This window comes from Hypoxylon trugodes, assembly GCF_022578975.1.
Source record: "Hypoxylon trugodes strain CBS 135444 unplaced genomic scaffold F4822scaffold_12, whole genome shotgun sequence".
Lineage (NCBI taxonomy): Eukaryota > Fungi > Ascomycota > Sordariomycetes > Xylariales > Hypoxylaceae > Hypoxylon > Hypoxylon trugodes.
In genome coordinates, this window is record NW_026250027.1 from 875737 (window position 1) to 900828 (window position 25092).

The window sequence follows — 25092 nt, forward strand, 5'->3', positions numbered from 1 at the left end:
AATAAAATCCGGGCGTTAAATATACATAACAAAAAAAGATTGAGAACGTAGATAGGGAATAACTTTAGTTCTTGTATATATAAAATATTGACGTATATATAAATATGGCAAAGCCGAATTATGTTCAGCAAAGTCATAATATACTTCAGTCAATTGTTCAACCTCAACGAGTTGTGTCTCAGCTCACTCTACATTTTAAATAGTGCTTTAGTTCTCTTGATTGATTAGGTTGATTTATTTCATCGAAGGTATCTAAATACCTTACGCACCGCGGTCGAAGACGCCATATACTCAATCACACGGCTAGAAACAACAATTTTCTCAACTTGCTTGATGTTTTGAAAGCATAAATACACCAGTATGCTCCGTACAAAACCAACATGGAATAGCCGTATGCGAAAAATCCAGGGTATCTAATAATAACGGCGCAAAAAACATTAAAGAGCAGTGCAGAACTAGCTAGTTGCAAATCACAAGCGATCGCTGTCCCAAACATTCCGAAACTCGTCCTCGTTGCCGGTATTGAAAATTGGACTTGTTGTGCCAGGCCCTGCTCCGTCGCCGCCCCATTGCCCGTTTTGTTGCCCTCCAGGGGTGACTTCGTCGGGTGTTGCATCTCCTACTTTAAATGTGGGATCTTCTTCCTCGGCCTCTTCTTCTAAAATCTGGGGATCCGATGTTGAGAGAACTGGAGCGCCGAGGGGCCCTTTTGATTGTGCTTCCTCAGCAGCGATAGCTGTTGGTTCTGGAGGAGATTTAGGTGTGGCTTTGGGTTGCTTCTGTTTATTTTTCTTTTTCTTTTTGCTGACCACTGTCTGGGCACTCGGAGACGTCGGAGCTGCAGGTCTGTTGCTGATGCTTTGTGTTGAGTGAGATCGGCTGGCATGCCAAGCCCCAGTACTCGATTGATATACTGGCTGCCTAGCGAGCCAACGCTCTCTCGTCGGCACATTTGCTGTAATAACAGGATACTTTGAAAATCAGTAATGAGTTTGATAAGGATGAAATCTGTTAATTCAACTTACATTCCAATCTCCAAACTCTAGGTCTCGCGCCTTGTGGTAGAGGCTCTCGTCGTCGGGATCCAATGGAGTCTCTTCTGTAGAACCGTGACTATACTTCGGCGTGGGGTCGCTAGCACCACTTGGACCCCCATCATTGTTTAAGAGCGGTGTATTCGCACTCATCTCTCCCCTAACTTCCCCGGGTTTGGGAATCCAATATTTTGCTTCACCACCTCGCTTATATCTCATACCGTCTTTCAATCTTGCGAATCGAGATGTAGAATCTTCGTGGGCAATGATTTTCCCGCTAGAATCGAACACTCTGTAACTGTACTGATCGCCTCGGAAAGTCTGTTTGGAGTCCTCAACAAGGTCGACAACACCAAAAGCATCCCTTGCTGCATATTTGACAGGTAGTCTAGCAGAAGAAATTGTGTTGTCAGCGTAATCATGCCAGGAGAAGGCATACCAATGTGCCACGGCAAATGCGGGCATCTCGCAACAGATCAAAGCGTCCTGAATTGCAGCAGCGAGATTGTCCGGAGTATACCCCTGAACATTGTCCGGAATGGCACCAAGCCAAACCAGAATGGAAAGGAGAAATCCTTGCCAGTATGAGGCGAAGATGATCAGTTTGATACAGAGAAACTTGGGCACGGGCCGGAATGGCACCAGATCTCTATGCATGCAGACCCAAAATAGACCCAGCGAGTACAGACTGACGGTCACGCTGATATTGTAGATAATGCCACTCCAGAGGTAGCCTGAAGACACCCCAATGTATCCTTCTTGGTAGATTCCTGTGGCCTTCATAATGATTGCGGCGACACCCAAGATGGGCTTAAGCCATGCGTATTGAAGGATGCCTCGCTTTATGGCTAAGAAAGTATAGGGGTCGGATATATCAACTTTCGGGAAGGCGTGGTTTAATGGCCACAGGTGGTGTACAGGTGCACGACCGTGTGCCATAATTATAAGGGCTCGTTCGCCATCGAGGTAGTTAATTAGGAGTTGGAAGAAAGTATAGATCGTGAAAGCCTTTTGTTGCCAGCAATGTCAGCCTAATATGTTGCTTAGGAGAAAGACTACTGCATTCGTACCTCATATATGTCCCTTATTGGGTCTAGAAACGCGGCTGAGGCCAAAGATACCATACTAACCCAAGAACTTATAGAGTATATGGGGACCCTGATAACATCAGCCTAGTACGAGTGGGATGAACTTCTGATTATTCTCACATCAACAATATTCGCACGACATATCGTTGTAGCAGTGGTTTTCGGTAATTCTTTCTATATAGACGTTTAACGAAATGCACGATCATCGCGGGATCAAGGGGGGACATACAATTGGAGCCATATCGAACTATATCAGTACTACGTTAGTTATTCTCCTTTATTGAACAATAGTAAATGGATAGGGCCTACACAATAGACATCAAAGTAGCCGCCAGAGAAAATACACCAGCAATAATGGTTGCGGCCGTCCCAAACTTTTGGCCGGTGCCTCCAGCCATGTTGTCGGGTTGAGACAACCGGACAAAGATACGTTTCTCCGCCTACGGAACCAGTAAGAAACTCAGCAGTGCATGGTCGAAAAGCGTTGTGTCGTTGTAGATATGTAAATCGACGCGTGGAAATTAAGTATTTGGTAGTGGGAGGAAAATGGATGAAATGGTTGTCATTTGATCAAGAATTCGAGGATGCCTGTAGGTGCCAGTCACTGTAATTCCAGGGAAGTACGTACCTATATGTACCTAATCAATCATACATGGCACGCATCGTCGTGTACGTAGTTGTGCTACCACATGCATCCATGAAGCTTATGTGGGTGGGTTGCCGTTTGGGGATAATCGATAAGCACTTGTAAATTCGGAGTAAACGATTCGACTTAATTATGAATCTCCACTAAAACGGGATGCTGCTGCAACGCTAGTTGGTTCGCTCCTCACCTCGGCTTGCCGCGCTTGCTTACCTATCCCTGTCCGTCACGCGTCATGCATACAATCTAATCTACATGTAGCCGTGTTGAATTGTTCTTATTTTACTTTCATTTTCTAATGTACTCAAGTACTGTTGGATTCCGATCTACTTTCCATTGGAACCAAATCTGATGATATTCACAACTCCAGAACCCTTGTCGTCGAGTAACCTACCTTTCCGCCAAATGTCCAATGCGAAATAGTACTCCTTCGAGGAGGCGTCGCCACTCGATCGAAGACTATGGCTTGGAGCTTAATGCTATATGTACCTAGGATCGTGGAGAGGAGAGTTTAGACGACACAAATCGTAGGGGGTGTTTGGGGGGTCGGGGAGGGCTGAAGTTACCATGGCTAACAACATCGTGCCGAGCTGGCACGACTTCAATGGGTAGGTTACGCCATGTTATTACTAGGAGAGATATCTCGAATACATCGGAACTGACAAGGCACAGCCAATTCCTAGCTTATATCATAGTCTGTGGTGTTCTGTAAGTTACTTATGTCGCATACCTTATATAATCCCTTTTTATGTGACTAATGTTTAAAGTGCCGTCTTCTTCCTGCTATACTTTAACAGAGTATTCGCCTCCATCGTCTCGTACATCATTCGCGCCTACACGTGGCATAGATACCGGGTCTACATCGATATTCAAGCGTTGCAGTGGTCTTTGCTCGGCGGTCGCATATTCTTCACCGGCCTTCGATACCACGGAAATAACGAAACGATTATTATTCAAAATGGACACCTCACCTGGTCTTACTGGTTGCGTAGGGTGCGAGACGTTGGAGTCGGCGCTGGGGAAAGGGATGCAAAGTCTCGGGACGGTAAAACGCTAAGCGCTAGCAAACTTCCTTGCCGTGTCAATATTGCCGTGTCTGGGTTGGAGTGGTTTGTTTACAATCGCAGCGCTGCCTACGATTCCATACTCGATGCGATGACTGTTTCCCTCCAATCCGAACATAACAATACTATAGACGGGACTGAAAGTATCGCAAATAGCTCAGTCAAACCGAGACAGCGGCTTCACAAATCTTCCGAGAAGGATGATCAGTCTAAGGAGATTGGCTTGGGTTTTATTGACGAGAAAGATGGCTTCGAAGCCCACAAGAAAAGAGCCTCAAGCTCGACGATCGATGCCTCGAATGATGACCACGAAACGACAGATAAGGATGATCTCCCTTTGATGTTGCAGTTGTTTCCAATACATTTTGAATGCAACAGAGCGGCTCTTGTGATGGGGAACGAAAATACCAAATCAATCCTAATCGTAAAGACCCAGTCCTTGTCAGGAGAGGCGGATGCGACCGACACTCAGACTCCTGATCCCTACCAGCAAGTCTTCAAGATCGATTTTGAAAATCCGGTGGTTGAAATGAAAGAGAATGATGGTTTCAAGGAAGAGCAATTTGCTAGGGCTATCAAAGATGAGCAAGTAGCAAAAGGATCCAGTCCCGTCCAGAACCGACCGTCTTTTCGAAAACAGCGTCGCAAAGTGCTCGGGCAATTACGAAACTTGATTCCATATTGGAGGAAGTCTGTTGAATCGTTCTCGGTGAATTCGCAAGATGGTGAAGAAGAGTCGAAGGAAACACGTATCCCTGGTTCTGGTCAGTGGCAAGGGCTTTCTCGATATCTCAATGATGATGACGAAGATGACAGGCTTCGATGGTCTTCGGTAGAGTACGGAAGCGTGAATCCCGTGGCCGAAAGCCCTGGGGCTACACTAACGATACTTTGGGATGTTCCTGGGAAAGTTGCACCGCGGGACATATTACGTCCTAAGAGTGAAGACGGTTCTTTGGAGGACATCAACGGAACCACAGCACCAGCTTGGGCCATTAAGCTATCCTTGAAAGGTGGCGCAATCAACTACGGACCCTGGGCAGACAGGCAACGAGCCGAATTACAGAGGGTATTCTTTCCTGGTGTATGCAAAGATGCGAAGCCTGCACAGAGATTATTCCCTGGTGCAGACCGTGTGCCTACGCAGTTCAACTTCTATTTGGAACTTGATGAAGAAGTTGTGGTTAGAGTTCCCACGCGCGAAGATTCGAAGAATTGGAAGTGGAAAAAAGATCCGCCAGAATCAAAAGAGTATCGCAAACAAGGAAATCGGCGAGAACGAGGGCGTAATCGAAAATCCGCTGCGGCTACAGCAGCGGAGCAACGCCCCTGTGGTTGGTTAGATATCAAGGTTGCGCCAAATGCTACAGTTTCGTATGCTATGGACATGTTGGCGAAATCCACTGGATATACGAATACATTAAAGATTGATCTTCCAACAACAGAAGTTTCAACCAGTGTCAATCATGGACTCCTATGGAAATCCGGGCGTCAACAAATTTCCTGCGACTTGTCTACGCCTCTTAAATGGAATGGCCTCCGAACCTGGCGGTTTGATATCGAGAGTGACGAATTCGAACTTTTCATTCTAAGAGATCACATATTTTTACTCATAGATCTTATAGATGACTGGGGAAGTGGTCCGCCTTCCGAATATCTCCTATTCACTCCGTTCAGATATTTATTGAATTTACGACTTCGCAACTTAAACCTTTACCTCAACATTAACGACGTGAATATTGTCAACGATCCCACCAAATTTGACGAAAACACGTATTTAGTTCTATCTACCCCGTGCTTAGTAGCAGATACTTGCATCCCGATAGATAACTATCGCCCTGCGACGAACGCGATCGGTTTCCAAATTGCAGTTGATCCCCCACATCTCAATCTCCATGTGCCTCCATGGAATACCCAGGCAACATTCATGACTTCGAAAGAGATAGGACACTTGGAGAGCCTGACCATCGAAGGGAAATATCATTATAACTCTACAACCTCACCCGCGAATACCGATACGCTGACTCTTGATGTTTCTGGACAGTCTCCCACTGTCTACCTCTACGGCTTCCTTGTTCGTTATTTCCTGCAAATGAAGGACAATTACTTCGGCGACCATGTTCATTTTAGGACCTTGGACGAATATCAGGAAACCCTCCGGGCAAAAGGAGCTGATCCGGATGCCCGATCTGCAGACCGCCCTCCACACAAGAAATCGAATGATTTAGATGTCATATTGAGTATCCGTGCTGATGAACCCAAGATATTTTTACCCGCAAACATGTATTCCGCTAAACGTAATATCCCTATTGAGGCAGCCTCATTAGCTCTGGATCTCCGTTTCACCAATTATTACATGGATCTCGATTTGTGCCTTAGCCCCCTAAGTTTATCTCTTGGGGATGAAGACGGAGGTGCATCTAGCCCAACGAGCACAATATCAAGCACTCAGCTATTTGTGGATGGTCTCGATATCCATGGCCATCGTCTGTTCGGTCTACCACCTACTGAACCGACATATCTGTGTAATTGGGACATAAAAGCCGGATCTGTTACCGGGGATTGTTCAAGTGATTTTCTGACCACTCTCATGGCGGGAGGCAAAGCCTTTGGTTTCACTCTCGATGACGATGAGAACGCATTGATCCCCTATTCGTCCATAGTTTTGTATGATGTGACCTTCTTACGAGTCTTCGTTGATTCAATTCGTGTTTGGTTGCATGTGGATGAAGCCGCCTTTTTATTCTCTACGGGAACAATCGATGTTCTTTTCAATGATTGGGCCAGGACACATTACTCCAGACGTGCTGACGTTAAGGTACCTGATCTTGAGATCGCCTGCGTCAACTCGGAGTCTGCTGCGAGACACAGGTCGCGACTCCGTCCTCATGTTGATACCAATGTGTTTCTTCGAACGAATGTACATTTTGCGCTTATCGGACGGAAATACGACTTCGCGCAGGAAAGGCGGTTGCAACAAGAACTTGTACGCCGTCATGACCAACGAACACACCGTACCGACTTTTTATTACTTCTGGGTCTTCGAGATGATTCGAACCCCGATGCTGTTGATATTCCTGCGCAGAGTGTTCCGCCGATCCCTCAACCAGCGTTGTCTGGAGCTGTTGCCGACAAGGAGTCAATATTATCCTTAGATTCTTCACAGCATTCTACGAGGCTTCGTCATAAGAATTCATTTCTTTCGTTAGCTAGTTCGAACAACGGTAGCGTTTTACGGCCAGGTTCAATCAGGGCTACCCAACGATCTCAAGCTTCTGGCCGTGCTGCTCCGGATTCTATGGTACTTAGGGGTAGGGAACCAAAGCACAACATTAGCCCTCGGGACAATTCGGCTTCGGCTGCGCGCCATTCGGCACCCCTTAGTGCCTATAGTGAGACTGGAGATAGGAGGGACCACCCCCATACCAGCATCAGTTTTTCGAGTCAATATTTTGCCCCCTTCTTTCCTCTGCAGGGCGTTCGACCAGATGCGAAAGAGGCGATGTTACATTCCGCCAACGAAGACGGAAATGAAGACCTACTAAATTCTTCGGATTTTAGTTTGGAAAACTTGCACCCTGATCAATTAAGTCAGGATTCTGCTCACCAGAGTCTCCTCCTTGAACTTCCCTCTGGAGTCAACGTGTTCCTCAATGCTCCATCTTTGCGGTGTATAGCATCATTGATACGAGCCATATCGCCTTCTGACCCCGAAGATATACTAGACACTCTGCAAATCGGAGCAGTCACGAACATATTCGATGCGGAAAAGCAAGCAAAGATAAACGGGTCGATCACAGATTTCATCGTGCGACTCCCCCAGGCGAATGTGCGTTTTCTCAATTGCTCCAATGCTGACCCCGCCGATTCATCGCAAGAGCCACAAGATCAATACGATGTATCGCTTAAAACTCTTGTGCTTGCTGCTCGATCCGGATCACGGGCCGATGCGAATGATGATGATTCTGGCGGCGGGAACTCTCGAATGGCATTCCATTTCCGTCTAGCGTCTTTAGAGCTTTCGGCGGCTGAGAGACTTTCTAGTTTGGACCAGACGCAAGCTGCCGTGTTAGCTCGGATAGAAGGAGTTTCGGTTTATATGGGCTCGAAGGACGTAAAATATGTCGATGCAGATGTCGGTGCGGTCAATGTTTCTTCGTCTTCGGGCAGGGTTGAATATCTTGCTTCGCTGATTCACAGGACTGGTGTGCTTGCGTCTGACACGGCGAAGTGCTTCTCTAACACCTTTTCAACTGCGGATGAACGTCTCAAACAATTTACATACCGCGTCATAACTGAAGGGTTCAGTGCGAGTGACGCTTCTTTTGTCGTCCGGCCTTCAGCTATCTTGCGAACAGCAACTAAACACCTTAGAACCTATGATTCTTGGAAACTCGTTACCAGATTGCGCCAGATGTGGTCTACGTTGGATCCCGATACAAAGGAGAGCTTAAGACGAGATTGTCTATTCGGATTTCAAAATGAAACCACCGATTTGAGACATCAAGTCACCGCAGCTTTTGAGCGATGGCGGAGTTGGGATCTGGATGACCCAAAACATGCAGTACTCCTAGACAACATCTTTGGTAAAGCGTCTGAATCGAATAAGCAACCGTCCGATCAAATACCCATCAGAGCCGTGGCCAAAATTCAAGAGATACAGCTCGTCCTCGATCCTGGCCCTAAACAGAACGAAATTTTCGTATTAGATCTCAGCATGAGAGTTCAAGAGGAATTCAGCAGCCGCGAGATTACCAATGGGAAATCTATCGACTTTAAAGAGCCGCTCACAATCGTTAATATACACTGCGGCGATGCAGGTATTAAGTCGAATTGGGAGCTTTGTGAACTTGCAGATGACATTCTTCGGCTTTACAAGAAGGTTGATTCTTCAAAATCTGAAGAGCTGCAGGCTGAACAGCAGGACAAACACGAACCTGCACCTTCTCGCCCACTCCACGTAGTATTTGTACTAGCAGAAGGCCTGATCTCTATCGAGACGATTAACCTAAGTGCTAAGCTTCAGAGTTCTAATCTCAAGCTCTCGGCGCTTATGACCAGCGGACTACGTGGAACCACGAATTCGAATATTATCTTAGGATGCGAATCGGCTTCCGCAAGAGTTAAGAGCCATTCGCAAGTTCTCACGACTTTCCAACTTCAACGTCCGAGCGTTATTGTTGCACATGAATTGCAGTTCGATAAGCAGTCCTCAACTCATACGATTAGATCAGCCGCCAGCAGTCAGAATCTAGAATTTATCATAAAGCAAGACCCCATTGTGTTGGCCGAGGTTCTAGATCTGGTAGTGAGAGACGAGGTCGCCCAGCTCTATGCATTAGGACAGAGACTCCCTTCAGAACCTAGAGTAAAGCCTCAAGAGCGCAAAGGAGGGCGACTCTCCAGTTTCCGAGTCAACCTGGCGATGTTTCTGGACAAATATACTATTACGATACCGTTGCTTCAGTCTCTAACTTACACCATCTCTGGTCAAGTCGCACGGGCAAATATGGATGCTAATTTTGGCAAGGAGGTGATACTTGATTTTGACATCAAAGAAAACTTTCACAACATACGAATCAATGTGAACAAAACGCCCCGTAGCATTTCCTTGTTGGAAATTCCCCCAACGAACGGCCGCATAACCAGCCATATGTCTCCAGGAGAACATTCAGTCACAGCGATATTTTCGCTGGAACTTATACAACTGGATGCCTCAGCTGTCTATAGTTTGCTCACCGCCCTCAATCGCCCTGAGATATCAAACGCTATCAACGATATTCAAGAACAAGGCAGAATTATACAAGAGCATATCGAGGAAATCTTTGGCACTACGAGGGCCGAAATAGAAAAGTCGGCATTACCAGAACCCAACGATTCCAAGTTGGTCTATGCGGTTCATGGTAGCCTTGCTGGGCTCCAGATATGGGGCAACGCACCTATTAAATCGGATTCTGAACCATCGGCGCGCTTGTCGTTCTGTCTAGATACAGTCCTAGTACAGCTTGCAAATAAGAGAGACGGGGGTCCAATTTTGGAAAACCCAGAAATACATATCAATCTTCACCAGATTTTGTTTAATATCGAGAAAGGTTTTGATGAGGAAATGAGATCCTGTGGCAATCTTGCCTTCGGCGCATTGATTACCGCCACAACTCGCGAGTCAGAAGATGGAAAGGAGATGAGATCGTTCGACTTCAAATCTAACGGCTTCGAGGTAAACTTCTCATCAGACACCATATCAACGTTCATAGACGTGTTCGGCTACATGGGTGACAAGATCAAGGACATTGATACGTCGCGCGAGCTTGAATATCTGCGAAAGTTAAGACAGTCTAAACCTCGAATTGCGATTAATGACGAGGAGCAAGAAACGGAAAGCGATATCCTGGACTCATTCCTCTCTTCCATCATGTATTCATTCGAGATTCGGAACATTCAACTTTGCTGGCAGATTTCTACCGTAAACCAACCTACAACAGGACAGGAGGACCTAGTTCTATCATTCCAACGAATTGAATTTGCCACGCGAAAGAGGAGCTCGGCGAAGCTGACTATTGAGGATTTCCAATTACAGATGGTTCCGCCGGGCCAAGAAAAAACCCGCCGATCACTTAATTCGGCCCTCCTACCAGAAGTGATTTTCAACATTGCCTTCGTTTCAACAGCCGACGCTCGCCGTCTAGCCTTCCAAGCGGTGGGTAAGTCACTAGATTTACGATTAACTTCCGCTTTCATCGTCCCAGCGGCACATTTACAAGACTCCATCAGTCTATCAGTGAAGAATGTTCAGCAAGCTTCAGAACATTGGGCGCCAATAGTTATGCCAGAGAAGAAGATCAAGGGCCCAACTGATGATGTAGTTGAAATCAGACGTTCACTGTTTGGAAGCAGAAGACTGGAGTCGCTTTTGATTGATGCTGACTTTGCCGGAGCGGTTGTGCACCTTTCCGGGAAAAGAGCTACGGAAGAGTTGAGTGCATCGGCTGGTCTAAAGCCAGAAAGACCTACTCTCGCTGGTAAATATGGACAGTTTAATGCCGATGAAGCTGGCAACAGCATGGTACTTCGTACTCCTGGTTTGGCTTGGAAAACCGAATACAGAGATAATGGTCGAGAAGATCCGACCCTATATGGAGAGATTAAGATTGACCCGTCGCGAAATATCCTCTATCCAACTATTGTTCCTCTTGTCATGGACATTACGTCTAGTATCAAGGAAGTTGTTGGCGATGATGCGCCGGAGTCGCCAACAGCGCAAACAGTATCGAGCGAAGATCAGGGCAAACCGAAGTCTAACAGCGAAGAAAACAATATTCTCACAGCAGATCCAAGCGCAGTGTTAGGACGTGTGAAACTTAACTTGGGTCTGCGTATTTGCAAACAGGAGTTTACTCTCAGCTGTCAGCCTATTGGACGAGTTGCTGCCACAGCTCGATTCGATGATATTTATATCACAACGAATACGGTTCATTCGGTAGAACACGGAAACTTCTTCGCTATTTCTGGTACTTTTAGCGGATTTCACACGTCTGTACAGCACGTATACTCTCGAGAATCCACAGGCAGTTTCCAAGTTGATTCAATCGTCCTCTCCATGATGAACAGCAAGCACGTCAGTGGCACAAGTGGCGTCTCGGCTATTCTAAAAGTAAGTCCGATGGAGGTGGCGATCAATGCCAAGCAACTCCAGGATTTCTTGCTCTTCCGAGAAATATGGATGCCTCGAGAAGTGAGACAAGGTACAACGGCACCTGTTGCGACAGTCACATCGGAATCAATAGCGCAGGGTCATCTTGTACAAAGATACCAGCAAGTTGCCGCCACAGCAGCATTTCCTTGGACAGCCACAATTTCTATTGCTTCCCTCAATGTTACCGTCGATCTTGGACAATCTCTAGGCAAGTCCAAATTTGCTATAACCGAGTTCTGGGTCTCGTCCAAGAAAACATCGGATTGGGAGCAAAACCTCTGCCTTGGATTTGAAAGAATCGGTGTGGACTGCACCGGTCGACTAAGCGGGTTCGTTACTCTTCAGAACTTCAAGCTGCGCACGTCAATTGAATGGCCAGAGCGTGAACAAGCATTAAATGAAACTCCGAGAATCCAAGCCTCTATTGGTTTCAGTCAATTCAGACTCAAAGCCGCATTCGATTACCAAGCTTTCCTAGTCGCCGATATTACGAAGATGGAATTCCTTATGTACAATGTTCGTCAGGAAAGGAAAGCATCTGGCGATAGACTCGTAGCAACTCTCGACGGAGAAGCCGTCCAAATATTTGGCACTACGTCCTCTGCAGCTCAAAGCGTTGGTTTATGGCAAGCCATCCAGAAATTAATCCAAGAGAGGAGATCAAATTACGAGACCTCGCTCCGCGAAATCGAAAGATATATGAAGAGAAAATCGTTGACAACACAACCATCTACTCTGTCAACTACCCCAAGCAAAACACAAGCCGACAAATCTGACATAACGTCCCCTATATCTCTTAATACAGACGTTGTAGTGACACTGAAGGCACTCAATCTCGGCATTTTCCCAAGCACATTCTCAGATCATCAGGTCTTCAAGTTAGAAGCTCTGAATGCGCAAGCGAGATTCGCGGCAAACATGGAAGACAAGCACATTCGAAGCGACTTAGGCATGACTCTCGGCCAACTGCGCATAGGACTCGCAGGTGTACGTAGAATCGAAGCACCGAAAGCAGCTAGCGAGATCTCCGTCGAAGATGTAGTAGCCAGCGCCACAGGCTCTAGAGGCGGAACCATCCTCAAGGTCCCCAAGGTCGAAGCTATGATGCGAACTAGGCAGAAACCAGAATCCCGCACTATCGAATACATATTCAAGAGCTCCTTCGAGGGTAAGGTCGAAGTCGGTTGGAATTACTCACGCATCAGTTATATCCGCGGGATGTGGGCAAATCACACCAAAGCCCTAGCACAGACTTGGGGCCGCGAGATCCCGGCCATGTCGGCGATTAAAGTGACGGGTGTCCCAGAGCCCGAACAAGAAAGGAAAGAAGGTGGTGAACGCCAGAAGATCACGGCAGAAGTCAACGTCCCACAATCTAAATACGAATACATAGCGCTCGAACCACCTGTCATTGAGACACCACAGCTACGAGATATGGGTGAGGCTACACCACCGTTAGAGTGGATTGGTCTTCACAGGGATCGTCTACCAAATCTTACGCACCAGATCGTTATTGTTTCACTACTTGAGTTAGCAGGTGAGGTTGAAGATGCTTATGCGAAGATATTAGGGTCTTCATGATACATTTTATAAGGGGAAGAAAGGGGGAGAAAGGGGGAGAAATTAATGATAATAAAGATTGAGTTATAGCATAAAGGAGGTAGGGAGGGAAGATAGAAAACATCGTTCATCAATTCTCTCAGTCGATCAATTAGCATAGCAGGGCGTATTAGGGAAATCATTTTTATTTTGTTTTCGGTGAGGGGAAAGGAATAGAAGGACAGACAGACATACACATAATGAAATAGTTGCAATTTGGAATTGCCGATAAAGAATAGCATTTTTCTCTTGTATGATTAATTCGCATGTTTAAGTTTGAATTGTGTATAGTCAATGCCTAATGCAGTGCTAACAAACATCAAAAATATTCTAAATTAATACACATCCACCCGTATCAAACTACTTTAATGTGACTTCCTTTTTGCGTCATTGAGGGGGCAGTAGCTATGCCAGAAGACAATACGGTGAGGGATGAAAGGTTGGCTCAATCTATAAACGGACGGAATTTCACATTGAACAATACTTATGAGGCGTTATTTTCAGTCACATAGCACAATGTATTCATCTTAAAATCATCATCAATTGCGTCGAAAGTACATGCAAGGCAGGTGTATGATAGCTAATGAAAGTTCCGCGTTCAATGCTTTGCGTAGCTTTTCCGTATCCACGGCCGCAGATTATTCTTTTCCGATCTGCTGGAGATCGCATTATCCATGTAACAGACCCAGAATGTACTGAACCGTCCCATGATATTCGCCAAAAATGGCGCTAGGTCGTAGTCTATAGAGCATTGAAAGAACCCATTTATAGCTTGTCGTAGTACTATTATTATTGTTAGCGTATAATCAATCGTAATGAATATAGATGTGGTACTTACGTTGCTGACGTCCGGTACCTCGACCTTGATACCCTTGCGCTTACGCATCGTCTCGACGATCTGTCCGACCTTGGAGGTCTTGTCGAGAGGAGATCCACCAGGCAGTGATTGCCAGTGGTCGAAGACCAGTTGAGGGAAAGCCTGACCGGAAGTGGCTTGTCGGAGATCACCGTTGAAGCCGAAAGACTCCATGACGGGTAGGTAAGCCTTGATGGTGAAGAGAGGAGTACCAGGGCGCTGCTCTTCGTTGAAGACGTGACCTCTTCTTCGGGTAAGGACACCGTAGACACCACCCATGGCCTGCTCGGGCACTTGGATTTCGACCAAGAAGACGGGCTCCTGGAGTGCGGGGTCGGCAAGCAGGGTAGCAGCGTACAGAACACGTCGAGCAGTCGGGATAATTTGACCACCACCACGGTGGATGGCATCAGCGTGAAGCGTAACATCGAGGATGTTGAATCGAACAGATCGCATGGGTTCCTCAGCGACGGGACCCTCACGAGAAGCCCACTGGAAACCGGAGACAACGGAATCCTTGATTTCGTTGAGGTATTGCACGGCCTTGGTCTGGTCGACTAGCAAGTTGGCACCAATGGTGTCGGGACCGAAACACCAAATCTTTCGGGCATCGGTAACATCCCAACCGAAGTCGTCAGCAAGGATACGGGCACGGGCCTTGAAATCGTCACGGGGTCCAATCTTGCCATCCTCAATGGCCTGGGCAAGCTCCTCATCCATAGGCTCAGCAACCATGTACAGACGGTTGTGCTTGTTGGGGGACTTGGAGAGAGCAGTAATGCTGGACTTGCCAGCAACGGTCTCTCGGTACTGAACAACAGGGTCGGAGAAAATAAGAGGAACACCGGCGTGGTCCTCCTCAAGATCCTTCAAGCAAATCTCGAGATGCAACTCACCAGCACCGGCAACGACGTGTTCACCGGATTCGGTGGTTGTGGTCAGGACACAAGGGTCAGACTTGGATAGACGCTTAAGACCTTCGACGAGCTTGGGAAGATCCTGAGCGTTCTTGACCTGGACAGATCGTTGCACGACAGGGGAGACAGAGAACTTCATGACCTTCAGGTTGTGCGCTGTGTCGAGAGTGGTGAGGGTACCAGACTTGAGGAGGAACTGGTCGATACCGACAAGACCAACAATGTTACCAGCAGGCATGTCGTCAATAGGCTCGACCTTGCCACCCATCATCAACACTGTACGCTGGATAGCCTTGACGAACAGATCCTCCTTCTTTCCAGGGGTGTAGTTGGGGCCCTGGATGCGGACCTTGAGACCGGATCGGACGGTACCGGAGAAGACACGACCGAAAGCGTAGAAACGACCCTTATCGGAGGTCGGCACCATCTTAGAGACGTAAAGCATGAGGGGACCCTTAGGATCACAGTCACGGATACCAATGGCAGCCTCGTCATCAGGGGGACCCTCGTACAGAGTCTCGGAACGGTACTTCTGGGCGGTAACGGGAGAAGGTAGGTGGAGAATCATCATTTCCAGAAGCGAGTCGGCAGCGGGAAGGAAAGTTCTCATGACAGCCTTCAATAGCTGCTTGCCCTCCTTGTCCTTGTCCTCGGTAGGTAGCTTGAGTTCAAGTTTGGAGAGAAGAGTGGTGATCTCGTCCTTCTTGAAGTTCATGACGGCCGAGAAGATCTTGAAGATCGGGTCAAGGATGAACTGGTTGAAGGCACGCTCTAGTTGCTTGCCATCGTGAGTACCCTTGTTGGTCCACTTCTTGGTGGCGGCGTTGAAGTAGTTGTCACCCTAATCTAATAGTTAGTAATTTGCGTGATGAATCCCAATCTAAACAACCAAAGTAAAACTCACCCATAGACGCTCCATCATCTTGTTTCGGTCAACACCGAACTTCTTGGCATATCGAGTAGCAAACTGACGGATAGTGAAAGCCCAACCGTGAAGACCAGAGCCGAAAGCAATAGTACCCTTCTCAGGGTAGACCTGGAGGTCACCAAGTGACTTGTCAAGGTAGGTGGAGATAATGACGTTAACGGACTCAATGGTTCGCGAGAATGACTGGTACAAGTCCTCCTTGGAAACCTGAAGCTCGAGAAGAGCACGGTCAACCTTGTTGATGACAACAACAGGCTTAATGCGCTCAGAGAGGGCCTGTCGCAAGACGGTCTCAGTCTGGACACAGACACCCTCGATGGTGTCGACGACGACGAGGGCACCGTCAGTGACACGAAGGGCAGCGGTAACTTCAGAAGAGAAATCGACGTGACCGGGCGAGTCGATCAGGTTGATCAAGAAATCTCGGCCATCGGCCTTCTGGCCAACAATGTCCTTCAAGTCCTCATCGGTAGGTAGGTTACCGTATAGGGAGATGGCGGTGGACTTAATGGTGATACCACGTTCCTGCTCGTCAGCTCTTGTATCTGTGGCTCGAGCATCACCAGCTTTTGCGGTGGAGATGATACCAGCTTTAGCCAAGAGCGAGTCGGTCAGGGTAGATTTGCCGTGGTCGACGTGGGCAATGACGGACATGTTACGGACATTGGTAGGCTTGTCCATCAATTGCCTGATCTCGTCGATCGTGAAGCTATTCGGAAGCGCATTGTTAGCAACTTGATGCGGAAATGGATGTAACGGAGCTTATCTCCGGGTGGGGTTGATCTTTGGGCATCACGGAGGGGCAGAGAAGGGTACTGATTTTATTTTTTTCCCTTGCTTTCCTTCTTTCGCGCAAAGATGTCGCGCGATGATAGAATGAAGCACGGTGAGATGGATATAAATGTTAAATGAGAAGAAGAGAATATGATGAACTTACTTGACCATCTTGACGGTATTGATAGGAAAACTCTGCTATGTGTTTTTTTTTTTTTTTATTTAATGGTCGACGATGTGTAAAGTCGACACACAAAGGCGGGGTGGGAGATCTGTATCGATCGATGGAAGTGGGCTGTATGCACTTCTCGATGATTCAAATCACCAACGACCTCTTCTAGAGAGTATCAGTTGATGTTTGAAAAGGTGAAAAAGAAAGATAGAAGACGAAGCAGTAGATGCAAAGTCGCAAGCAACCACCGACGACCAAGCTTGTTCGTGCTTCGAGGGAAAGGAAAATTTGTCGGGGCAAAAAGATTGAAGAGAAGGAGGGGTACAAGAGGAGAAAATTGTATTGCCAATGGCGGGTCTGCGGGCGCGGGCTAAGCTAAGCTAAGCTAAGCGGGGCAAAGGTCTGCAAGCTTATTATTTTGTCTGCCCATCGTCCCGAAAAGTGACATCAATTATTTGTACTGTAAATTGTATGTATGTACATACCTAGGTACCGTTTGTGGTCTTGGTGCGCTTGGTGGGGCAAACCGTAATTCCTTGCAAGTTACAGGCGGCGGCAAATTCACGGGAGAATAACTAGCCGGGAAAGAAAAAAAAATAATTTCAAGCTTATCGAGGGTTCTAGCCCTGTTTTTTTTTTTTTTTAGAGGTTTTCTAAGTAGGAAGGTACTTTTTGTTTGTAGGAAACTTCACATTGCGGGAAGTACTTCTCTGAACGGTTTTGTCTAATTCTGCGACTCTGAATGGATTCTTATCGATCCAAAAATCTCACACATTGTTATCATTACCACATATAATGGAAATCGTACGAGACACAATGTCCTCGTCTTATACAACTCCCAAATTGGTAAGCTACGTTTATACCTACCTAGGTACCTAGGTAGGTACGTAAGTAAACTCATGGTTGGCTTGGTAAGCCCCATTCTACTAAGGCGAATACTCATAGCATGGTTCTATTCGGTGTGACTACCTAGGGACTTCTCCATACTATGCTGCAAAACAGATGGATCGACCCATGAAATTATGCATGCACGATCTTTACAAGTTCTACATCTGTCTTCAGCTGTGACTCGAGATCATAGACACCAAAATTCACCGCATAGCTTATGTCTCAGAGTCAAGCAATGCGTCATTTCTAAGCCCTACAATATAACATTTCTTATCGCTGGTTTGTAGTAATTCAATAGGGTTATTAAATACACTAAGTGACTCACGTAGGCCCTAACCCTACGTTTAATCTCTAAGATCTAATGGGAGGTTTCACTTGATAATCTATATACTGAGGGAAAACAGTTACGAGTAATACAACAGTAGCTACGAAGGGGCATGCCCTTTGGCTTGCCTCTCATCATTGGTTATCATCCACTCATTGTGAGTGGCTATTATGTCTGACATATGGTACTGGACATACGAAGAATACAATCAATATCAACAAAAATCATCAGCAAAAAATACATAGCCGTCAAGTAAGCGATGTGAATTAGGGAAGCGTGTATATTCTATGCTACTTATTAATATTTAGGGCTGTTCTGGTGACGGGATGATAATTCTACGCCTACTATGATAGATAGGCTTGGTCAGCTCCTTTTCACTTTACCAGACCAATACTCTCTTAATTCAATGTTACTATCAACCCGGCGATGGTAAAAGCTGACATATGTACAATCTCTGAGCCATCTACCAAGTCATCTGATGCAGCAGGGCTACTGCTAGGTATCATTTTTGCATCCCGTCTCGCTACCACTCTGCGCCATCACGCCACCCCACGCCCAATAAATCTAGGCCATTGGGTACATATCTGCATTGTCAGCAGCCACAGTAGTAAAGGGGACCTAGCTGTGCTGCCTTTGCCACAAACAATTCAGAGCTATAAATATTCGTGAGGTGATTAGTTAGTGCCTTAAAGAGTAGCCTAGATATTTCTGAAGATCTTATGCGTACTTTCATACAGCTCATACCCGTAATCGGCATCTAAATCCTGGCTTCTTCGTAATTATAGAGTCGATCTTTGTAGCAGAAAATCTTCTCGCTAAGGGCACTATGCTGCCACAAATAATAGGTCGTCCTAAACGAAACCGATCCCTTTACTAACCAGTGAATCGGAATCGCGATCCTTCCAACTCTCCCAAGCCGTCTCGAGGCGCGACATATCTCCTTCTGTACGTATTGGTGAAATCTTGGAGGATCGAGCGTATTTGTCGAACATCGCCTGTGTCCTCGGTACTGAACTTTTCTTTGATCTTGGCCATAAGACGATCGACTTCCACCGAGGTGACGGTTCCCGGAGGCAGTAACCGAAGTGTTCGGTCCACCCACGTTGCCGTTTGGTTCGGGAATATCTCGAACAATGTGAGGAGGGCCCCGCTCGCGTCGGCGTAGCAATCCTTTGGGAAAGTGATCATCATACCAGCGAGCAAGCGTTTGACCAACGTCTCTCCTTGGACTAGTAATAGCTGCTTCACGATATCTCTGAGGTACTCAACGCCTGAGGCTGAGAGATGCTCGTTGGACGCCGGTGGGTATGTAGTACCCCATCCAAGGACGTCGCGAATGTAATGGAGAGTAGCAGATAGGGGTTCCCGCTGCTGGAGGACAAGGACGGAGAAGGACGCTTCAAATACCGGAGCAAATAAGGCAGACGGGATAAACTTCTGAGGGTAGTATAGAAGTCCGTCGACCGCTAGCCGGAAGAAGTCTTCCGTAACGTCCGGAAGATCCTGCGGTGGCACTTCGGTAATGAAACGCAGAACGTTCGTCGCCTGGGCTTCAAAGAAGACGTAAATATGTTCTGTCAGAGCCGAATCTACGTGCTCTCGGTCATCAGAGAACTCCCGCAAGATTGCGCCAGTCACCCATAAGAAACAGCCTTGTTTAGACGTAGCAAATCCACTTGCTAATTGGTTTGCCATATCAGGGAGAATAGGTGCCATTGCTCCTCTATGGGATATCACCATGAATCTCCAGCATCGACAGACTCTCTCGCATATAGGAGGGAAATCGAGGAAATTGTCGAGTACTTTGGATAGTACAGGGAATACTTCTTGCCAATATTTCACAGCGGGATCCTCCTCGCCGCGTTCAACGGGGGGAAGGATCACAACGTTTTGCGCGAAGAGAGTGATCAATTGTAAATGATCAGCCACCGCTATCTTCCCCTCATTGTCCGTTGCGTTGTTAGCTTTTGTCATCAGCCTTTGGATCAGGGGGTCACAGAAAAGCTTCAGAAGTTTGTAAATTTCCGCTTTAGGTTGTACGGATACGACAGTCGCAACTCCATCGGTTATCTCTTCTTGGCTCAGCTCGGGAAGTTTGTCTAAAATCACGTTGTAGAACTCTTGTAGTTGGACAACCTGTTCGCTTAGAAGATGCTTGCAATCCGTGCAGAAATATTTGATGGCCATGGCGGCAGCGCGTACAATTTCTTTTGAATCCGTAGCGAAAGAGTCGACAATATAGTTGAATTGGGGATGTAGGAAGTCTGGATGTGCTGCGGTCCACTCGGTGTATCTGCCCAAAATCATAATTGTTGCGAATCGCAGCTTCTCATGAGCAGGCATCTGGACAAGAAGTGGCATGAGTTGCGGCAGCACGGTGTTTTCTTCTTTGGTAACCATACGGCCCATAGCTCTCATAGAGAACAATGGCGCTTCCAATTGTTGCCAATGAGGAACCGAGGCACCGTTTGCTAGGCTCGCGTATTTTGCCATCCAGATTTTGATGGAATCGAGAACTTTTGCGAGGCACTCGGAAACGCCCATAATTTCGCAACAGTCTTTCAGAGTGTCACCCATAAGATGTCGGAATTCACGGAACTTTTCTTCCGCCTCCCTATCCCCGTCAAATAAATCCTTCTCGTTGCCTGACTCCGACTCAGGGTACTCTAGATGCGTAAGCAGGATATCCACAAGCTTTGCATAGACATCTAGAAGTTCCACACGAGCCTGTATGTACTTCTCCAATACGAGATATTGTTTAAGGTCGTACCAGAAGTCAAATGTGAATTCGATGACTTCTCTATCTTTATCCCTTGCAGCACACTCGAGGATAGCGTCGACCAAAGGCCTGAAGTGGGTAGGTTCTCGAGCAATGGCAACAGCCCATGAGGACCCGGCCTCTCCAAGCAACTTAGTGAGGGACTTGTAAGATTCGGTATCATCTTCATCAACGAATTTTTGTATCTTCGGTCGTAGAGCGATGATTCTTGGTAAAAGGATTTGGATGGTTTCGATGTTGTCGTCAATTTCTCTAGTCTCCCTGATCATCGTGGAAATGCAATCGGCGGCAGCCTGGAATGATGAATCACTTTCGAGGGCATTGAATACGATGCTTAGTAGTGGAGATTTGACGACGTCGCTGATGGGAACTTCACGCAGCCACGACGTGATGCAATCAAATAGCTGGGGGTTCGTTGCAGCAGCCGCTATTTTGACACATTAGCCAAGCAAATTCATGAAAGGAGACGCTGACCTTACGGGATGAGTGGGCGTAATTTATCAAGAGCTGCACCACCTGAGGCGCATTTTGTTCTAGTAGTTCACTAGTTCTTTGGCTGAGTTCTTCGTCCTGTAAGATAACCGATTAGACTACCAGTTCACCCCATTCCGTAATTACCACGAAATGCCGCCGGAGGAGAAAATGGGAACGGTTGATGTTTAGGTATCGATCCACGTACTGTTAGAGTGATTTTGCGCCCTTCGGTTACTTCTTCCGGCAGGACTCTGAGAAAGTCCAGAATGCATGCATGGCTCTCGACGTCATCGCCAAGCGAAGATACTACGACGGGTAGGACATCTTTCCATTCCTGCATCTGTATAGCTAGAATTGCGAGGCACACGCAAAGTTGCACCCTTATCGGCTTCGGGCCTGGCGCAAAGCGTTTTAGGAGCGCAAGCAGCTGGGTTCGCACGGCTGGGACCTCGGAAGCGGGAACTTGGGTTGAGAGGTCATACGTAATCTGGTTTTCGGCGTTGTCTAGTTAGCTTTGTTATGCGGTTTAATACTCAGTGGTGTTATGAGACCTGCCTTTCCTCTAAGTGTTGTTGCAGCGAATAATTTGACATCCGCCTCAGCATTCGACTGTAGTATCGTGATGGTGGTAGTCCATGCTACCATCTACAAACCACATTAGTACCGACAATAATCAAGAAGGATAGATAGAAGTAGAAGGTAGATATGTACTAACCGACTTCTGGAAGAGCTCAAGATATTCATGAGCCTCCTTTTTTTTCTTCTCGTTGAGCCCACCCCGCATTGCCACCATAGCCTGAAGCACCCCATCTAGCCCAAAATCTTGTTGCGCTTCGTTTGAAGCCATGATGCGCAACTTATTGAGGTCGGATAAACGGCCGTGGGGTGGGTACGCAGGTCGACGATAGCAACAGCAGCTGTCGCGAGCCGTTGGGGTAGGTCGCAAGGATTAGATTAAACGAAAGAAGGCGTAAGGAAATAAGGACTATAAATGAGATGGTGTTGTAGATGCACGACGCTGAGAATAAATGCACCAGATCAGGTTATGTTTAAAAAGATCCAAATATTACGAAGGGAAGTTTGTAAAAAAAAGGACAAATTATTGGTGTTTCGAGTTTCCTGAAGAAACTCTCTGGCTGCAAAAGTTACGTGTTGGCGTACAAAGGAAAGAGGGGCCCAAGAAAATAAGAGAACGTCAAATTACTGCTTTGCGGTTGCCATGTGAGCCTGAGAAAAGTATGGAGCTGGTCGTATTCTGTGGCTTGACATGGAGGGGTTATCTCTAATTGTGGCGTGACCTTAGGAATTTTATTGGGCTGGAGCTTCTTTTTAAGCTAAAATGTGTACCCACCTACATAGATACCTAGATACTTATTTCGCACCTTCCATCAGCCTAGGGTCTAGCCAGTCCCATCAATGGAACCTATTGCTTTCAGCCTTCTTTCTACCTCGCTGGATTTTGTTGTGAAAACCAGCCCGAACCAACAACACGTCCTAGGCCCTTCGCGCGCACGATTCCGCCGCACTTCACACCACATTTGCATCTAATCGTCGAATCGATCGGACTAATCTAGGCCAATTTTCCTTCAAAAAAAAATCAAAATGACGGGTCGTGGTGGCGGTGGTTCCCGCAAGATTCTACTACCACCCATCAATTTTATTTTCAAGCTTCTTCAGACACATGCGACCGTCAAGATCTGGTTGTACGAGCAGCTGTCAATCAGAATCGAGGGAAAGATCAGAGTACGCAACAAATAATTCCCTTTTACTATCTTGTTTGCTTTTCTGTCGCTAATAGTTGTGCACACAGGGTTTTGACGAATTCATGAATCTCGTCGTTGACGATGCGGTCGAAGTAAAGCAAGTCACAAAAACAAACCCTGAAGAAAAAAGGAGACAGCTTGGTATGCATCCATGATATGATCTGACCTAGGTATATAGCTAATATGACCTCAGGACAAATTCTACTCAAGGGCGATAACGTGTCATTGATCCAAGAAGCTGTATGAGGTGGGACGAGGAACAAATACTCCAACAGGACGGAAATTGGCCCACGAGGGAGTTATGTTTCCATGCATAATTATAAAATGATACCACCGAGGATAAACAGGGACGCTCAAATACGGTCGGGGCGTACTCATTTTAGTTTGCGTCGTTGCATTTCGCAGACTCTTTGATTTGACCATCCCCGAGGAAGAGGCCATCTATCGGTTGATCGTGGGGTCCAACGGGCACGGATTCTCCTGAAGATGAGGAAAGGAATTGCTCCTTCAATGCTAGAGCATATAGCAATACAGCTGGCCGGCCATTTAAGGACATCTGCTCGGGCGAAGTAGCCAATGTGTATCGATGAAGGAAATAATCGTAAAAACCCTTGCCGTGACCTAGTCTTCGAACAGCTTGAGAATTGGGGTCAATGTCGAAAGCAACGCCAGGCAGAAGAATTAAATCCAAAGAGACATCTTCAGACTTATCCCCGCCAAGTTCACCCACACTCCGCTTCCTTTCATGTACCGTAGCAGCATCAATACTTGGAATACCCCACTTGTCTCTTTGCAAAGATTCGTAGTCCTCGATACTCTTTAGACTCACCATGTCCATCAGCCTAGTCGGCCCGTCGCCCGGTCGCAACCTTGACTTATGCAAGTAAGGGACGAATACCTGTTTACCGGACGATATAGCATGTCTGACAATGGGGTCTGTTTGGATCTCTCCACCTGGCATGGACAGGTAGACCGCCACTCTCTTCGCATCCACGTATGGCTTGAATTTGGATAATGAGTCGAAGACTTTTATGCCTACTTTATAATTAACACATGCTCATATGGCACGTATAAGTCATGCTATGTTGTAAAACGGACTTACTCTGAGAGGTAATAGATTCTTGTGAGAGACTTGCTAGACGCTGCTTCATTAAAGAGCGAAGCTGTGTCTTAGCAACACTGAGGCTGGATGAATTCATTTCTAGTCCTTGCGACATATTCTCAGAAGTGGTAGAGAGTACAAGGAATTGCTATCCATGTAGCTATGTGTCATGAACTCAGATCCTTCATCGGGATGGCCCGCGTTCGTTGTGCTTGTTATCCAAATTATTTCGATAGCTGGAACAAATTGAGGGCCGTAATCAATCGATTCGGAGCTAACGGAGACCGGTTTCTCCACTAAATTACGGCATACTAGAGCTGGGAAGTCGAAAAAAAAAACCTGCCAACTTAATTAAAAAATCCACCTATGTGCAGTCTTAAGTGCTCTTACCTACATGAATTTTACGTTATAAGTGATGTTATTGATGTTTATCAGATGGGCAGTGTTAACCCTAATGTCGATCGGGTGCTCCTACTACCTATTAAATTAGTACCAACTCGTTATCACTTCATGTATACTAGACACTTACTGTAGGTGTCTAAGTACCTACCCTAACTTTCCCATTTATTATTATGCAGACAGGTGGATTTTATGACATCTTACTCGTCGGTCTTTCCTTTTCCTAGTATTTAACTGGAATTATCTAGGTACATATATATACATACATAATATTATACGAATACCTCTTCAAATTATAAAACCCACCATCTGTCCCCATCGTATATGTACAGTACATACGAGTCATCATTATCTTTTTAATCTAATCCATCTCAATCTAATCAATCAATCTTTTGATCGTACGACTGTGTGATCAACTACAGAGATCCACTCAAGCGAGGGATAATTAGTGGTTAACCTAGCACCTGCTGCCTATGTCCCATCCGCTCTGCATGACAAGTTGGGCGAGCTGCAGCATGCTGATGCTACTAGCAGTTAGTGTCTCCGACGCTGTAGTCCCTGTAACATGGGCAGCATGGGTCACGCCCGCCCACA

The 25092-nt window shown here is 46.6% G+C and overlaps 6 protein-coding genes across 6 annotated transcripts; 2 read left to right on the forward strand and 4 right to left on the reverse strand.

The window, feature by feature from the left end:
- Positions 1–190: 190 nt before the first annotated feature.
- F4822DRAFT_94101 (DUF300-domain-containing protein) lies at positions 191–2731 on the reverse strand. The gene is made up of 6 exons (XM_051464198.1): positions 2432–2731; positions 2352–2369; positions 2243–2296; positions 2105–2192; positions 1026–2042; positions 191–971 (listed from the first exon to the last, which is right to left on the reverse strand). Exons 1-6 carry the CDS (start codon positions 2518–2520, stop codon positions 471–473), a joined length of 1767 nt encoding a protein of 588 aa, XP_051308927.1. The 5' UTR covers positions 2521–2731; the 3' UTR covers positions 191–470.
- A 601-nt stretch (positions 2732–3332) lies between these two features.
- F4822DRAFT_440805 (uncharacterized protein) lies at positions 3333–13541 on the forward strand (the record flags this gene model as incomplete). Its single annotated transcript, XM_051462796.1, has 3 exons — positions 3333–3373; positions 3438–3473; positions 3533–13541. 3 exons carry the CDS (start codon positions 3333–3335, stop codon positions 13101–13103), a joined length of 9648 nt encoding a protein of 3215 aa, XP_051308928.1. The 3' UTR covers positions 13104–13541.
- A 113-nt stretch (positions 13542–13654) lies between these two features.
- On the reverse strand, positions 13655–17080 carry F4822DRAFT_422311 (P-loop containing nucleoside triphosphate hydrolase protein). Its single transcript, XM_051459882.1, has 4 exons — positions 16760–17080; positions 15799–16531; positions 13960–15735; positions 13655–13904 (listed from the first exon to the last, which is right to left on the reverse strand). Exons 1-4 carry the CDS (start codon positions 16765–16767, stop codon positions 13887–13889), a joined length of 2535 nt encoding a protein of 844 aa, XP_051308929.1. The 5' UTR covers positions 16768–17080; the 3' UTR covers positions 13655–13886.
- A 1718-nt stretch (positions 17081–18798) lies between these two features.
- Positions 18799–22171, reverse strand: F4822DRAFT_94233 (ARM repeat-containing protein). Its single transcript, XM_051464202.1, has 5 exons — positions 21950–22171; positions 21790–21879; positions 21440–21721; positions 21240–21330; positions 18799–21187 (listed from the first exon to the last, which is right to left on the reverse strand). Exons 1-5 carry the CDS (start codon positions 22079–22081, stop codon positions 18855–18857), a joined length of 2928 nt encoding a protein of 975 aa, XP_051308930.1. The 5' UTR covers positions 22082–22171; the 3' UTR covers positions 18799–18854.
- A 507-nt stretch (positions 22172–22678) lies between these two features.
- Positions 22679–23310, forward strand: F4822DRAFT_94218 (small nuclear ribonucleoprotein E). Its single transcript, XM_051464200.1, has 3 exons — positions 22679–22977; positions 23045–23138; positions 23191–23310. Exons 1-3 carry the CDS (start codon positions 22837–22839, stop codon positions 23241–23243), a joined length of 288 nt encoding a protein of 95 aa, XP_051308931.1. The 5' UTR covers positions 22679–22836; the 3' UTR covers positions 23244–23310.
- On the reverse strand, positions 23185–24336 carry F4822DRAFT_94223 (5-formyltetrahydrofolate cyclo-ligase). The gene is made up of 2 exons (XM_051464201.1): positions 24100–24336; positions 23185–24032 (listed from the first exon to the last, which is right to left on the reverse strand). Exons 1-2 carry the CDS (start codon positions 24212–24214, stop codon positions 23377–23379), a joined length of 771 nt encoding a protein of 256 aa, XP_051308932.1. The 5' UTR covers positions 24215–24336; the 3' UTR covers positions 23185–23376.
- Between the last annotated feature and the right edge of the window lie 756 nt (positions 24337–25092).